This window comes from Pleurodeles waltl, chromosome 3_1 (genome assembly GCF_031143425.1).
Source record: "Pleurodeles waltl isolate 20211129_DDA chromosome 3_1, aPleWal1.hap1.20221129, whole genome shotgun sequence".
Classification (NCBI taxonomy): domain Eukaryota; kingdom Metazoa; phylum Chordata; class Amphibia; order Caudata; family Salamandridae; genus Pleurodeles; species Pleurodeles waltl.
The window spans coordinates 995,095,579-995,112,779 of NC_090440.1; the positions used below are offsets into that span (position 1 = coordinate 995,095,579).

The 17,201-nt window shown below is 44.2% G+C and overlaps 1 protein-coding gene across 14 annotated transcripts in view; it reads left to right on the forward strand.

The window, feature by feature from the left end:
* The window catches only part of EPB41 (erythrocyte membrane protein band 4.1), a 698,787-nt gene that overhangs the window by 273,554 nt on the left and 408,032 nt on the right, over positions 1 to 17,201 (forward strand). For all 14 annotated transcript variants that reach the window (XM_069224160.1, XM_069224170.1, XM_069224159.1 and 11 more), the window contains one exon: positions 12,046 to 12,150. In XM_069224160.1, coding sequence (XP_069080261.1) covers positions 12,046 to 12,150 — 105 coding nt within the window. The remainder of the gene's footprint in view (positions 1 to 12,045; positions 12,151 to 17,201) is intronic.

The window sequence follows — 17,201 nt, forward strand, 5'->3', positions numbered from 1 at the left end:
CCTCACAGACATTAGATGCCAAAAGTGTTCTGTACAGACAAATGATAACACAACTCTTCATTAAATATAAATGTGTTTTACACAGTACTACCCTCCCAAAACACTTAAGGCACAATGTATGGTCTCCTGTCTAATAGCTTGCCATCAGAGAGCCAGTAGACTCTTACCAGGTATACCTGTGGCCCACTGCAGGAGGGAGAAAGCCAACACCACTGCTCTGATGAGAATTTGTCAGTTTGTGAGGTCTCCACATGGAAATCAGTCCATACCTTGCAAAGCAACACTGCATGCATACGGGCTCCATAACAGATATCCAGTATGTTTAAGCTTTCCTGTGCAGTCAGTTTGCCTAATGATTTTATGCTCCTAATTCCATACTATTTTATTTGGTCCTTCTCTGAGAAAATCCCATGTTGGAAAGGATGAGTTAGTACTTTGTTCTCCATCACGAGTTTTTTGTATGAATTTATATGTTCGATGGCATCTGTCGCTGTAGATACGCATGTTTTGCATAGCTCGCCATCTGGTGTTGGGCCGGAGTGTTACAAGTTGTTTTTCTTCGAAGAAGTCTTTCGAGTCACGGGACCGAGTGACTCCTCCTTTTGTCTCCATTGCGCATGGGCGTCGACTCCATCTTCAATTGTTTTTTTTCCGCCATCGGGTTCGGACGTGTTCCTGTCGCTCCGAGTTTCGGAACGGAAAGATAGCTAATTTCGGAAGATTTTCGTTGGTATTGTTGCGTTCGGGATCGGCGTAGTTAGATTCAACACCGCGTCTAAGATCGAAGAGCTCCGGTGCCCTTCGGGGTAATTTTTTTTTTCGATCCCCCGTCGGGGCCTGGTCGGCCCGACCGCGTGCAGAAGAACGCCGATGGAACGGACCCCGTTCCGTTTCTGTCCCAAATGCCACAATAAATACCCCTATACAGACCAACAGTTGGTCTGCAACCTGTGCCTGTCACCTGAGCACAGTGAAGACACCTGCGAGGCCTGTCGTGCGTTCCGGTCCCGAAAAACTCTCCGAGACCGTCGAGCCAGAAGACTTCAGATGGCGTCCGCGCCGACAGCCCACCGGGAGTTCGAGGAACAAGAAGAGGAGGGAATCTTTTCGATCCAAGAATCGGACTCCGAAGGATTCGACGAAACACAAACCGTGAGTAGGACGTCGAAAACCACTCAGAAGAAGATTTACAAGGCCCAGGGGACGCCACTGCCACCAGGCCATGGCTCGACCCATAAATTCGGTGACCGACCGTCGGCACCGAAAAAGGCCCAAACAGTGCCGAGATCGTCCGACTCCGGTCGAGACACCGGCACGCAGCCTTCTCGGGACCGAGAAAGTGCTGGAGACAAGCATCGACACCGAGATACCGGTGTAGACACGGCTCGACGCCGAGACAGCGGCACCGAAGAAGATCGACGCCGAGAGGTTTCGGCCCCGAAAAAGAAAAAAGTCACCTCGGAGCCGAAAAAAGATACAGACAGGGTTTCGGTGCCAAAACAAACTGCAACCGACCCAGTTTCAGGCTCTTATACAGAAGAGCACTCGTTAACCTCCCAAATGCAAAGGCATAGGTTTGAGGAAGAACTACACTCAACTGATGTAGACCATACGCAAAAGCGTATTTTCATACAGCAGGGGACAGGAAAAATAAGCACCCTTACCCCTATTAGAAGAAAGAGAAGATTGGAGTTCCAAACTGAACAAACACCACAAACAAAAGTGGTGAAAAAAGTTACCCCACCACCCTTTCCTCCACCTGTGATTAACGTCTCACCAGCACAAACTCCATCACATTCCCCAGCTCACACCACCATGAGTCAGGGTGACCAAGATCAAGGCGCATGGGACTTATACGACGCCCCAGTGTCAGATAACAGTCCGGAGGCATACCCTACGAAGCCATCTCCACCAGAGGACAGCACTGCGTATTCTCAAGTGGTGGCTAGAGCAGCACAATTTCACAATGTAAGCCTCCACTCAGAACAGGTCGAGGATGACTTTTTATTCAACACACTCTCCTCCACCCACAGCTCCTACCAAAGCCTGCCTATGCTCCCTGGTATGCTCCGGCACGCAAAAGAAATCTTTAAGGAGCCGGTCAAAAGTAGGGCAATCACACCAAGAGTGGAAAAAAAGTATAAGGCGCCTCCAACAGACCCGGCTTTCATCACTACACAGCTGCCACCAGACTCTGTCGTTGTAGGAGCAGCTAGGAAAAGGGCCAACTCCCACACATCTGGAGATGCACCACCCCCAGATAAAGAAAGCCGCAAGTTCGATGCAGCTGGTAAGAGAGTCGCAGCACAAGCTGCAAACCAGTGGCGCATCGCTAACTCCCAGGCACTACTTGCGCGCTATGACAGAGCCCATTGGGATGAGATGCAACATCTCATTGACCATCTGCCCAAGGACCTACAAAATAGGGCAAAACAAGTGGTTGAGGAGGGACAGACCATTTCCAACAACCAAATCCGCTCCTCCATGGACGCTGCAGATACAGCTGCACGGACAATTAATACATCTGTAACTATCAGAAGGCATGCATGGCTCCGAACGTCTGGATTTAAACCAGAGATTCAGCAAGCAGTTCTCAATATGCCTTTTAACGAAAAAGAACTGTTCGGTCCAGAAGTGGACACAGCGATTGAGAAACTCAAAAAAGACACGGACACTGCTAAAGCCATGGGCGCACTCTACTCCCCGCAGAGCAGAGGGAATTACAGCACATTCCGTAAAACACCCTTTAGAGGGGGGTTTCGGGGTCAGAGCACACAAGCCAGCACCTCACAGGCAACACCGTCCAGTTACCAGGGACAGTACAGAGGAGGTTTTCGGGGACAATATAGAAGAGGGCAATTCCCTAGGAATAGAGGAAAATTTCAAAGCCCCAAAACCCCTACTACAAAGCAGTGACTCACATGTCACTCACCCCCTCCACACAACACCAGTGGGGGGAAGAATAAGTCATTATTACAAAGCATGGGAGGAAATCACTACAGACACTTGGGTTCTAGCAATTATCCAACATGGTTATTGCATAGAATTTATACAATTCCCTCCAAACATACCACCAAAAGCACAAAATTTGACAAAACATCATTCCAATCTCCTGGAGATAGAAGTGCAGGCACTATTGCAAAATAATGCAATCGAATTAGTGCCAAACACACAAATAAACACAGGAGTTTACTCACTGTACTTTCTGATACCAAAGAAGGACAAAACGCCGAGACCAATCCTAGACCTCAGAATAGTGAACACATTCATCAAATCAGACCACTTTCACATGGTCACACTACAAGAAGTATTACCATTGCTAAAACTACACGACTACATGTCAACTTTAGACCTCAAGGACGCGTATTTCCATATACCAATACACCCATCGCACAGGAAATACCTAAGGTTTGTATTCAAAGGAATACATTACCAATTCAAGGTACTGCCTTTCGGATTAACAACCGCACCAAGAGTCTTTACCAAATGTCTAGCGGTAGTTGCTGCACACATCAGAAGGCAGCAAATACATGTGTTCCCATATCTAGACGACTGGCTAATCAAGGCCCATTCGTTAATAGAGTGCTCAAATCACACAAATCAGATCATACAAACCCTCTTCAAACTAGGGTTCACCGTCAACTTCACGAAATCCAACATTCTGCCGTGCAAGGTACAACAATACCTAGGAGCCATAATAGACACAACAAGTCCCCAAAGAATTCAAAATTTCAACACCATCATACAACGCATGTATCCAACACAAAAGATACAAGCAAAGATGATATTACAACTCCTAGGCATGATGTCTTCATGCATAGCCATTGTCCCAAACGCAAGACTGCACATGAGGCCCTTACAACAGTGCCTAGCATCACAGTGGTCTCAAGCACAGGGTCATCTTCTAGATCTGGTGTTAATAGACCGCCAAACTTACCTCTCGCTTCTGTGGTGGAACAACATAAATTTAAACAAAGGGCGGCCTTTCCAAGACCCAGTGCCACAATACGTAATAACAACAGATGCTTCCATGACAGGGTGGGGAGCACACCTCGATCAACACAGCATACAAGGACAATGGAACGTACATCAAACAAAACTGCATATAAATCACCTAGAACTTCTAGCAGTTTTTCAAGCACTAAAAGCTTTCCAACCAATAATAGTTCACAAATACATTCTCTTCAAGACAGACAACATGACAACAATGTATTATCTAAACAAGCAAGGGGGGACACACTCCACGCAGTTAAGCCTGCTAGCACAAAAAATTTGGCGTTGGGCAATTCACAACCAAATTCGCCTAATAGCACAATTTATACCAGGGATCCAAAATCAACTCGCAGACAACCTCTCTCGAGATCACCAACAGGTCCACGAATGGGAAATTCACCCCCAAATTCTGAACACCTATTTCAAACTCTGGGGAACACCTCAAATAGACTTGTTTGCGACGAAGGAGAACGCAAAATGCCAAAACTTCGCATCCAGATACCCACACAAACAGTCCCAAGGCAATGCCCTATGGATGAACTGGTCAGGGATATTTGCTTACGCTTTTCCTCCTCTCCCTCTCCTTCCTTACCTGGTAAACAAACTCAGTCAAAACAAACTCAAACTCATATTAATAGCACCAAATTGGGCAAGGCAACCCTGGTACACAACGCTGCTAGACCTATCAGTAGTACCTTACATCAAATTGCCCAACAGGCCAGATCTGTTGACACAACACTACCAAAAGATCAGACACCCAGATCCAGCATCGCTGAATCTAGCAATCTGGCTCCTAGAATTCGGGCACTTACAACTTACCCAAGAATGTATGGAAGTCATAAAGCAAGCCAGAAGGCCATCCACCAGGCACTGCTATGCAAGTAAATGGAAGAGGTTTGTTTGCTACTGCCATATTAATCAAATACAACCATTACACACAACTCCAGAACATGTAGTGGGTTACTTGCTTCACTTACAAAAATCTAACCTGGCTTTCTCTTCCATTAAAATACACCTTGCAGCAATATCTGCATACCTGCAGACTACCTATTCAACTTCCCTATATAAGATATCAGTCATTAAAGCATTCATGGAGGGCCTTAGGAGAATTATACCACCAAGAACACCCCTGTTCCTTCATGGAACCTAAATGTTGTCCTAACTAGACTTATGGGTCCACCTTTTGAACCCATGCACTCCTGCGAAATACAGTTCCTAACCTGGAAGGTTGCATTTCTCATCGCCATTACTTCCCTAAGAAGAGTAAGCGAGATTCAGGCGTTTACAATACAAGAACCTTTTATACAACTACACAAGAATAAGGTCGTCCTAAGGACTAATCCTAAATTTTTGCCAAAGGTTATTTCACCGTTCCATCTAAATCAAACAGTGGAACTTCCAGTGTTCTTTCCACAGCCAGATACCGTAGCTGAAAGGGCACTACATACATTAGATGTCAAAAGAGCATTAATGTATTACATTGACAGAACAAAGAACATCAGAAAGACTAAACAATTATTTATTGCATTTCAAAAACCTCATGCAGGAAACCCAATATCAAAACAAGGTATAGCCAGATGGATAGTTAAATGCATCCAAATCTGCTACCTTAAAGCTAAACGACAGCTGCCCATTACACTCAACCAGAAAGAAAGGTGCTACCATGGCCTTTCTAGGAAACATCCCAATGCAAGAAATATGTAAGGCAGCCACATGGTCTACGCCTCACACATTCACCAAGCACTACTGTGTAGATGTGTTATCCGCACAACAAGCCACAGTAGGTCAAGCCGTATTAAGAACATTATTTCAAACTACTTCCACTCCTACAGGCTGAGCCACCGCTTTTGGGGAGATAACTGCTTACTAGTCTATGCAAAACATGCGTATCTACAGCGACAGATGCCATCGAACTGAAAATGTCACTTACCCAGTGTACATCTGTTCGTGGCATCAGTCGCTGTAGATTCGCATGTGCCCACCCGCCTCCCCGGGAGCCTGTAGCAGTTTGGAAGTTACCTTCAACTATTTGTATATGTATCATCTCAACCTTAAATAGGTACATACTTAGTCACTCCATTGCATGGGCACTATTACTGCAATTCAACTCCTACCTCACCCTCTGGGGGGAAAAACAATCGAAGATGGAGTCGACGCCCATGCGCAATGGAGACAAAAGGAGGAGTCACTCGGTCCCGTGACTCGAAAGACTTCTTCGAAGAAAAACAACTTGTAACACTCCGGCCCAACACCAGATGGCGAGCTATGCAAAACATGCGAATCTACAGCGACTGATGCCACGAACAGATGTACACTGGGTAAGTGACATTTTCAACATCTCTCACACCTTCCCACTATCCATGATCATAGTTGGAAATCTGGGTCTGTTTTGGTTCTTTCTTAATCTTAACTTCAAAAATGAACTTCTAAACTGACTACGTGCTGCTAGGCATGTGGAAGTTTACGACTTCCAGTGTTCTTAATGTAGTTGGGTCATAAATTCATTATTGTGTAGTCTGAGGAAAGGAGCGCTATTCTGTAGCTTTTTTTTCAGATATGTCTCTTTGTAGAGCGGTGTTTTCAGTTGAACATACTCTTTGGTTGATAGATTTAGTTGCATGCGTTACATCGAAAATACAGGGTTGCCTCCCACAGGCATGGTTTCTTGTTTTCATGTTTTCGTGTTACACTTGTCTTTATTTCCGTATACAAATCTTTAAAATAGATTTTCCTGCTCCCACACGAATGCTGATTATTATATTATTTATTCATTCAAAAAGATAAACCATGATGGAAAACTAGGTTTACAGTTGCATTTTTGTAACCTAAGATTTCGATTTTGAAGCACTTTCATTTCCACAGGTGCATCTAATCTGATGTTTAAGGTAATTTATAAAAAAAAAAATAATAATTTTTATTGTTTACAAAGCATTAACAACTTTTGCAGAGCTTTTTTGGGGGCGGGGGCAGAAGAAGCGGAGGGACAGAGAGCAGTGGGTGGAGGTGGAGGGAAACATACGTTTGATTGAGGGTTATGAGTAATGACCTCAGTACATGTGAGAACGTGAAAGTAATGTCTCTTAACAAAGTTAAAACTCAAAGCAAATGTCAAAGATTGGTGTTATTGCTGATTCTCACTACGTCGAGCATTCAGTTATTCTTGATGCTTGTTTGAAGTAAGCATAAAGAAAGCTCAACGTTTTTGGTAGCATCAACAGATCTTTGTTAGGAGCCCAATTTTCTGTGGCTGGGGATTTGTTTTGCACATTTGAATAACTACATTTATATTCTTTTAAGTATTATACTCCTGTGTCTGTGTCCTTCACAGATTCATTGGCTTGAATCCTTCCCATTAGAGTTGGATACTAAGTAGTGTAGACAAAAAATCCAATACAAACTGTAAAACTGTGTTGATTTAGGAGTGGTTTCACCTCATTTGGAAAGGTACAAAATCCAGCCATTAAAATGGATGGGCTTCGAACTGCACCTCCCCCAACCCCTCATAGGGCCTCCATTCATCAGTTGCTGCTACCTGCAGATTCCTTACCTCTTGAGTCTCTTCCAGGCCCAAGGCTGATCCAGGAAGTTGAAATAGTCCTATTACACTAAATGGTACTTTGGCTCTGACATCTACCCTGATATAATTTCACATTGCTGTTAAGCACCACTCAGCACATTGACGTAAATGTCCTTTTTTTGTCCACGCCCTTCAACTCGTATCAGGTTCCTATCCTCTAAACGCGCTTTCCTTAATAGTTTAACCAAAAAACGGTTTCTGAAATGGCTCCTTGTAACGGGATCTGAAGTCACAAAACGAACCAAACATAGATGCAAGGGCTTTATTTAGGATTCATCAGTTTTAATTATGTGCATTCCCTACTTGGCCAGCGCACAGGTCCTTGTTTATCCATGTAAAATGTAAAAAGCCAGCAATATTTGAACCTATTTCAACAGAAGGTATTTTCTGTTGAGAAACCAGTTTGCTAGATGCATTTTGATAGATTACTAGGTAATCTGCATCCTCCCATTTCAGATCCAGCTCACCAATGGGTCTTAAATGTAGCAGTTGCGTCTGCCATGCAGAAAGCCATCTGAGCCATTGATTTCTCCTTTGACTTGCAATCCATGACCTGATGTATAGCCTTTTGAGTTCTGGTGTTTCATCTTGGAGTATTAGTGAAGTACTGATGGTTCAATCCAAATAATCACACACTGTCTTCATTTAAAACAAGTTGTTTGACAGATCATTCCTTCTTTTATTCCTAAAGTTCTGACAGACTTTCATCTGATCAATAAATAATTGTTCTACTTAGTCATCATAGTTTTACTGCTTAAGAAAGTGTAGGCAGCCTGAGGTTTCCTTTGCTTTTAATATACATAAGCATGGTGAGATTTCAGGTAATTTATCCATTCCCTATGAGGGACCTTCTCTTTAATGAGGCAACAGAAACCTCAAGACACAGATTTTCTCTGCATTTCCAAATGTTAAGAAATCTGTGGAATTGTGGTTAATTTGAAAGTTCAAGCTCTTTCAGCCTCATGAAAGGCTGTATCTGTGGCTTTCCATAGACACATCCTTAGTGTTAAAGCACTGTAGGGCAGTACTATGAGACAATCTTTTTTTGTAATCTGTTGTTGCATTACACGGAAAGCATGTTCTTTTCGGCCGAAAATTTCTGAAGAACGATGTAGATGATGTGTGGGAAAGGTTGGCGACACATGAGTGGGGCCTTTCCACTAAGGATGTAGATGATTGTAGCAAGATGAAGGAATTATATGGTGTGACTAGGTAGTCTTACCATGGGATACTAACTCAATACCCAGTAGTGGACCTTGGATTCACTCTTGGTAAACCAGTGCTTTTATTGTGGCAAAAAGCAGTCAAGCTACTAAGAGGAACATGTGTAAAGCATTTCACATCACCAACATGGACGATAAGTAATTTAGAAACCTAAACGAACTTTGTAGCTTTTGTACAACTGTAGTTGTGACTTTTAAAGTCTTTGGAAAATACAGTTCTTTGCATTAAAGTGCTTCCATTGAAGTCAATGGTAAAAATAGCAGTGAGCACTTCTAGGGTGAGTTCCGGTGAACACACTGGACCTTAAAGTACTGGGGAGCCTAGACCAAGAGCCAACAGTCAGATTTTTGTTACCTTGCCTAGGGAGTCCCGTTGCAGAGGTGACTTGGCTGTCCTTGGTGCTGAACGGTCACAGTGGCTGGAGTGTTTTGCACAACTAGACTTGGGAGTGGTTTCACACTCTAATCTTTAGATGTAGAGGTCTTTGGGGGACCAGGAGAAGGAATCGACTCTGGGATCTTCACTGTGCCCAATGGCTCCGGGTGCTGCAGTAGCTCCTAGCTGTCAATCACTGGCTGGTAGTGCCACAGCTGCTTTGCTGCTCCAGTTGAAGTCACTTCATTCAGGTTGCAAACCCACAGGAAGGGGGTCATTGGCAATGTTGGTCCCAATGCTGGGGGGTGCTCTGGAGTTGGTGAACGTCGAGTGGACGTCGGTTTTCGTGGCGGTAACTAACAAGCCTTGGTAGCTGCAAGGCTGGTTCACTAGCTCTCTGGTGGCTGGAGACCATTTGGTGGGGATTAGAGGCTTGAAACTTGGCGCGGGTCTCCCTCCCACTCCTTGGATGCTCAACACAGAGTTTGTTTGGGCTCAGGCACTCAGAGCCCATCGGGTCACAGATCTTCATCTTCAGCACTTCTTTACTCCTGCTATTTGCAGGGGACTACTGCCATCCGTCGGGGAAGTCTTCCTTGGGGTTTTGGTGTCCAATAGAGGTCCCTTTGGTCAGGACAAACGAGCTTTCACCACTAGCACACGAGGTTCCAGTACTGTCTATACAGGTGTTCTCTTCTTTGCGCTGGGGTTAGACTCCAGGTCCTGTTGTTGGTGCAGGCATCTCTTTCTGGTTCTTTCTTCTTGTCCAGGTAAGATCTAAGTTCTGGTGCCAGGGGAGCCCATTAAATCCTGGTTTCTGGGGTGTTAAAGGGTGTGAAGGACAGTGGCCAATGGGCTACTGTCCCTTTGGCTCGTTCACCCTTGCAGTGACAACTTCCTGTGGGTAATACGTCACTTTCTACCCAGAACCCACTATTCTAGGGATCTGGCAAGATGGCAGAACCCTTTCTTGGCCCTGCAGACCTCCTAGCCCACCCTCAGAGGTGTGGCTGGTTTGAGGGAGGTGCATGCCTCCTGCATAGCTAATTTCCAATCTGCCCGGCCGTGCAGGGTACAAAGGCTTTGTCCTCCAGTGGGGTATGGGGAGAGGGGTAACAACTACTTGCATGTCAAAGGCGGGTGAAGCCTTTGAGGCTCACCGCTATCACCGCCCAGATGCTTTTCTCACTAGCCAGCCTTCCAGCCCAGGCCCTTTGTCCACCAGCAGGAGGTCAGACATCTGTGCCTGGGGCGGCAGCGGCTAGGAAGAGCTTGCCATGCCAAAACAGTACAGGACTGGGTAACTTGGTGTGCACCGTCTAAGGGTGCAACCTGGGTATTTTCTTTTTAATCCTAAACAAGGGCATCATGTTCGGGGTTAAAAAACACAGTGTTTGAAACCAAACATGACAGAATTCGGCTGAGCCATTGCAGAGCTGGACATCTGAGCAGAAGCCAGACGCCAGCCCACGTTATCCAATGGACCACAGGTGACTCTGGCTAATATTGCAGTTTAAATGCCAGCAGTCGGACATATGAAGCCTGCCTTAGGGGTGACTGACCTGTCCATGGGCAGTAACAGGGACTCTGCCTGCACCTGGGGTGGTCTGTCTCTTACTCGAGCATCAGGCTGCTTGTGCAGGCTGGCATGGCAGCTCTGCAGTCCCTCTTTCACTTGGGGTACTCAGGGTGGCATAATCAGTGCTGCAGCCCTGGTACCCTCCGATACCACCCTTGCCCTGGGTCCCATGGGTAATATTTACAGGGGACTTGCAGGGATGGTAAGGTGTGTGCACATTGGCCTATGCAATTCGACATACCATTTTAAGGGAAATAGCATTAATACTGAGGCCTGTCTAGCAGGCCTCAGTATACTGACAGGTCAAAAACAACAGCGTCTAGCAGTTCAAATTGGGGCAAAAAGTTGGGGGGCATCTGCAAAGAAGCCCAGTTTGCTACAATGATGTGTGTTCTTTATAGTGACCCTTCATTTTTAAGAACCTACTTGAAGCCCTGCATGTTAGCTCTTCACTCTAGCTGTGAGGGTAAAAGACCTAGCATGGAGATTCCTAGAAAAGTCTTGAGGGTAATTTTTCCAGGCTTCATTATTTAAAAAATATTCAGCACCCTATGAATGGAGAATTGAAAAACTGACCCCTCAGTGAAATGTTGAACTTGTAAGGCTATCTTGTTAGTCTTGTTCCTCAAAGCAGAAGGGAACCCATAATCTTGTGACATTTGATGCATCTAGGACATATCAGATATTCAGTTGTATATGCTGATGCTAAGGTGAAAGTGGAATGTTTTCTTCTCAGGCTGAGATGCATTAAAGCATACATGGGAGATAAGTAAGGACTTTGAGGTGCTGGGTACACACATCAGTGTGCTTTCTGGCTAAAAATGTATCTTTGGTTTGATGACAACTGTTTCAGTTCATGAAGGCTCTAATTAGATTGTGATGGCCTTTCATGGGTGATATGCAGTAGGCTAATGTACTCTGGTTTATTCAAGGTTAAGAAGCACCGGTTATCAATAATGTGATTTAAAAGATAACTGTTACATTCACTTTATTTTGGGGGAAATGTTTTCAATTGGAAGGCATAGCCAGAAAATGATAGCTATATCTGATATGAAAAATTGCCTCGACTAAGCAGTCACAGTTCTCATTACTCACTCTCAGATTTATTTTCTTTTTCTTTTACTGATTAAACTATTTGCCACTTGTGTAATAAAATTAATCTCTTCTGTTTACCAAATTCATAGTTTCCTTTCCCATAGAAACTTCCATTACTTTTCCCATAGTGTCTTGTTGTTTTTGCAAAGATTTGTTGTGTTGATCAAGCACAACCGTAAAATACTTATGCTTATATTTGTAGAAACATGCAAAAGGACAGGATTTGATGAAGAAGGTTTGTGATCACCTCAACCTCATGGAAGAAGATTACTTTGGGTTGGCGATTTGGGAATCCGAATCCACAAAGGTACAATAAGTAGTAACACTAGATTCACTACTGAATATTGAATTTATAATAAATGGTAAATACAGTGAAATCATGTTTTTAAAAATGGGCTTGATCTTCTTACATATGAAAGCCTGTTATAGATGATAATGTACAGTGATAAACTCTTTAGGAAATATCTAGCCCTCCACTGGAGGAAAGCTGTGATCGAAAGTGGTGTGCAAATGTTCTTCTACCTCTCCATCCTGAGCTTTAATTTTAAGCTTAACAGTGTTGTGTCATTACCACATTCTGTGCATCTTCCACCTTTCCTCTGCCTGTCACAGTTTCTTGAAGTTTGCTATGATAAAGTTTGTTATGGCAAGCATATCACGTTTCAGGCACCTGACATCCTTTCGACACTGATTGTGCATCTGCAGTAGCTTTTCTTTTTCTTCAGTTCATTTTATTTTATTTTGTTTTATTTAACTTTATGACTCTTGGTGCTTATCAGAAGCTAGACTTTGATAGAGCTCAGGGTGTAGTATTTTGTAGTACTGTTTAGATGGACGAATACTTTTGTCATTCTATTTTCATCTGCATTTTTCTCTTGTTTGAAAAAATGGCTTTTGAACATAAAAGGGCCAAATCAGGGCCAAATCAAGGCCACATGTGGTATTCATAAGTGACTAGTGTAAAAACAACTACAGACTGTCCTGAGCATTCCTGATTGTACAGAGTGATGGCAAGTCCTATTAGGTGAAATATATGGATGCATCTTTTAGATATCAGACACTCAAACCTGCTTTAAGCTGGGACAAGTAAATTGGGAAAACCAGGGAACCAATTTTTTGTCCACCTTCTGGCAGAATCTTCTGGCTCAGCTCATGCTTGTTTCAGCAGGCCTCTTTGAAGTGTCCCCAAAAATGACTATTTCTCTTTAACCATGAGGTATGTGAACTGCATGGCTGATACCTCCAATTGGGAGCATAATTGTGTTTATACACATACACGAGGTGTCATCTTTTCCTAGTTCAAAACTGATTGTATTGCATGATTAGTTAAGATTGTTACACAATCGTGTCAGTCAACCTATCGTATATAGAAACTAAAATGTTGTTAGTCAAGATAAGTTCATTGCTCTTGGTTAGTTTATTAACATTATGAATAATAAAGCTACTGTTTACCATAAAATATTAATGTACATCACTAGTGAAACCAAACTGCCCTTAGACTAAAAGAAGGATGCATTATTGCATTTCATAATGCTGTTGTTTAATTGACAGAAAGCGGACTCCATTAAGTATTTTGCTCACACAGTGTGGGACTCTGTTGCACAAGTGCTGCCCGTGCACGTGGGGGATACCCGGGCCATCCTGATCCAGGCTACTGCTGAAGGCGGGATGCAGCACCGTTCACAATAAAGGGAAGGCTGGATCAGTATTCACACACAACACCATTGCCATGTGGTACTGCAACAAACAAGGTGGGATGGGGTCTTGGACCCTGTGTCAGGATGCTCTATGCCTCTGGACATGGCTGGAAAGTCACAGCATTTTCCTAGTCGTGCAACACCTGGCAAGGTCTCGGAGTGTCGGAGTAGACAAACTCAGCTGTCGATGATTCGTGAATCACAAATGGCGTCTACATGCGGAGGTGGTGCAAGGTATCTTGCACGACTGGGAAGAACCTGGGCTAGACCCATTCCCTATTGCCTAGAATGCACAATGTTAGCACTTCATTGCATTGGAGTTTCCCAGACGACTCTAGCTCAGAGATACATTTTGTTTTACCAGTGATGTTCAGAACGCCTGCACACCTTCTCACTGATACACGCCTGCCCTTAGTTCTGAAGAAGATCCGGGCGAAGAGGGCCCTAGCCATCCTTGGGGCTTGGATTGGGCTTTGAGAGGATGATCTCCCCAACTTCTGAGCATGAACATTGATCCTCCGATCAGGCTGCCCAGTCAGTAGGATCTCCTGTCATAGCAACAGGGAAGGGTTCTGCACCAGAACTTGTGCATGCTGCTCCTTCATGTGTGGAGATTTAGTGGCAGCAGTTGAGTCTTCGATCTCCCTCCTGAAGTCTGTGAGGTCATCTTGACAGCCAGTTGGGGCATATGTGTGGCTCAGTGCACTGATAAGCATGTGGACTATCTTTCTGCAACTTTGTCTGCAGTGTTGCTGCTTGTTTTGTCGTTAGCCAGGCAACACCTTGCTCTTGGCACAGTTAAGGGGTATCTTTCAGCCAGCTCTGCTTTTTTTTGTCGTTGCCAGGTTTTTCACACCCGTTCTCTCCCCCCAAATGTTTTTTATTTTACCTCAATGAGACTATAATTTGGTTTTAACTTTTTTAATGCGTTCACCCATTGAACTCATGCATACTTGCTTCTTCAGACTTCTCACCAACAGGACAGTCTTCTTGGTGGCCATCATATTGGCCAGGAAAGTCCGTGAGCTGCAGATGCTCTCTGTTACCCTGCTGAACACCAACTTCTTCCCAGACAAACTAGTACTCAGCACCTGTGCCTCTTTTTGCCAAATCTGATATTCCACCAGAGCCAAAGCTGCAATCACTGCATTAGGTCAGAGTCTGTCCTGGACACCTGTCAGGCAGTGACGTGTGCGCCCTTGCACATGCTTAAACAAACACTACTGCCTTGAAAGTCAAGTCTCTTGTGACAGGCACTGTGCCCGCTCTGTCCTCCTGGACTTTCTTGTCTGAACCAGTTTGCAGACTTATCTCCTGTGTGGTATTGCTTTGGTATCTATTCTAAGGTAAGGAATCTGCAGGCTAGAAGTCTCAAATCAGATGAATACATTAATTACATGTGGTAACGCTTTATCTAATAGAGACTTTACCTAGCCACAGATTAATTATCAAACCTCTCATCTGCAACATCTCAAAACGCAAAATGCCCAAACTTCACCTCCAATGTGTGGGAGCTGCTGAGCAATACCCATTTTGATAGAATGGTCAAATACTTTTTTCTGAGGTTTTCTGCCAAATTCACCGATTCCTTCAGTCCTTCTACAGTTCAAGTATGCCATCACAAAGATTCTCATTGCTTGGAATGACCAACGCAGTAATGGGTTTCAGAGCTTAATCTATCTTTGAGGCTACACAGGATGCTGCCAGGTAAACTGGTTAAGGCTGTCAGTTTGGGAAGGTTGACTACACCATACCAAACTGACCGCCTTAAATTTGCAGTGTAGCTCCTGAAATCATGCAATGTGGATACATAAACCTATCCTAAGAATGTATGAATGTCTTGAGAGGGAGAAGAGACGATCCACCAGGGCTCCTATGGTTCAAGAGCTTTTCATGGTGCATAAGAGTCAGTCATGATCTAGAGTCCTGCCAGAACAATGTGATCATTACATAATTTCTTCATCTGTCACAGTCAAATCTTCAATTATCCTCTATTAAAGTGCATTTGGCAGCTATTACGGTTACATAAAATGCCTTGCTCAAAGACCATCCTTCCAAATGCTGGTCATAAAGTATTTTTTGAAGGATTAAAGAAGAATTATCCTCCTAGGGAGCTCATTCTGGTACTTTAGAAATTGATAATTCCCACTTTTCAGCCTATACTCAAGGCAGCCTTGCAAAATCTCACTTGGAAGGTTGTTTTTCCGCCAGTCATAACTTCTGTAAGTAGGGGAGGTGACCTGTAAGCAATCTCTGCGGTTGCGCCATGCACTGTCCTTCATAGAAACAGGCCTGTAATGATAATACATATTGTCAAGAGTGGTTTCTGACTTGCAAAGTAATCAACTAGTTTATTTTCTAGTTTCCGTCAGTATCCCTACATCTCGATCAGAAAGGTCCCGTAATTCCTTTGTGATAGCTTTCCTCTGTTTAAGTTCCCCATTTCCACATATCTTCTTGTTTTTCCATGTGCTAGCAAGTGACCCACATGCCTCTTCCTCGAAAGCAAAAGCTCATTCCATGTGATGAAAGGCCCATTGCTTGTTTAAAAAATGACCCAATTCTAGATAGCAGCTACATGAAGAGGCTGGCTGGGACCATCAGTGATTCATGCTGGTGCTAACATGATGTGTGTTGAGGAGTCAATTAGGCAGCGATGAACACAGATGCACAGCAGTGCTGGACATATTCCATTAGTATTAAATCCAGAGTTAAAATGGTAGTAAGGTAGGCAGAGGAGAAATGAGGCACACAAGGAGTACACCAGGAGTTGTCTGTTCAAGCTGCTTTCCCGTGGATCTTAAGACGAAACTCTTGAGGTCAGGAGTTCAACCCGCAGACCTCAAAAAGGTGAAGGTTCTATAAACAAGTGAGGATTGTAATATTCAATGCAGGAATAACAGAAATGGAAATATTAAAATAAGAATAGAAAACATACTAACGTATTGCTTTTTACAACAGTGTGGAAATTCGTTCTTCCTGCCCCACCCAGAGCTCACAGTAGTGGTGAATGCCTTGTCTGGCCTGGGCCATTTGGCCATCAGAGGCCTCTGGTAGAGTAATGCTACCATATTAACCTTCTGGAGCTGGATGCCATCTGCCTTCCCCTTGAGGGCTTTCTCCCTTCCATCAGGGGCAGGTTGGTCCACACCCTAACTGGCAACATGACCCCTGTGTGGTACTGCACCCAGAAGGGCAGTGTGAAGTCCTGTGTTTGTGGTATGGAGGCTCAAGGGCTGTGGCTGAGACAGTGTGGGATCTTCAACACACTCAGTCATTTGTTAGGTTCATCGTCAGGGCACACTTATTTGGCAGACGTCACCTTGCCAAACATCAGTGGTGTTTGCTCTGAGTAGTGACCCATGACATACTCAGGCAGTGGAGCATGCCCTCAGTACTGCTGTTACTGCTGAGTGTATGGCCTTTTACTCCTTGGAGGTCATTCCTCAAGGCTCTCTTAGAGTTGTGTTTGTTGGAATTTTACCTTTATGCATTCTCATCCGGGCCTCCCGGTTCTGAAAAGGGCAGAACAGATCAAACCCAACTTGTTTTGTCTTTGACCTGCAGGGTCTGAGAGTCTGCCCCCATCTTTGCGTGTTCTGGAGGAGGTTCTATCCCAATGGTATGGCTGAGTCATACTCCCATAGGTCCGCATACATCA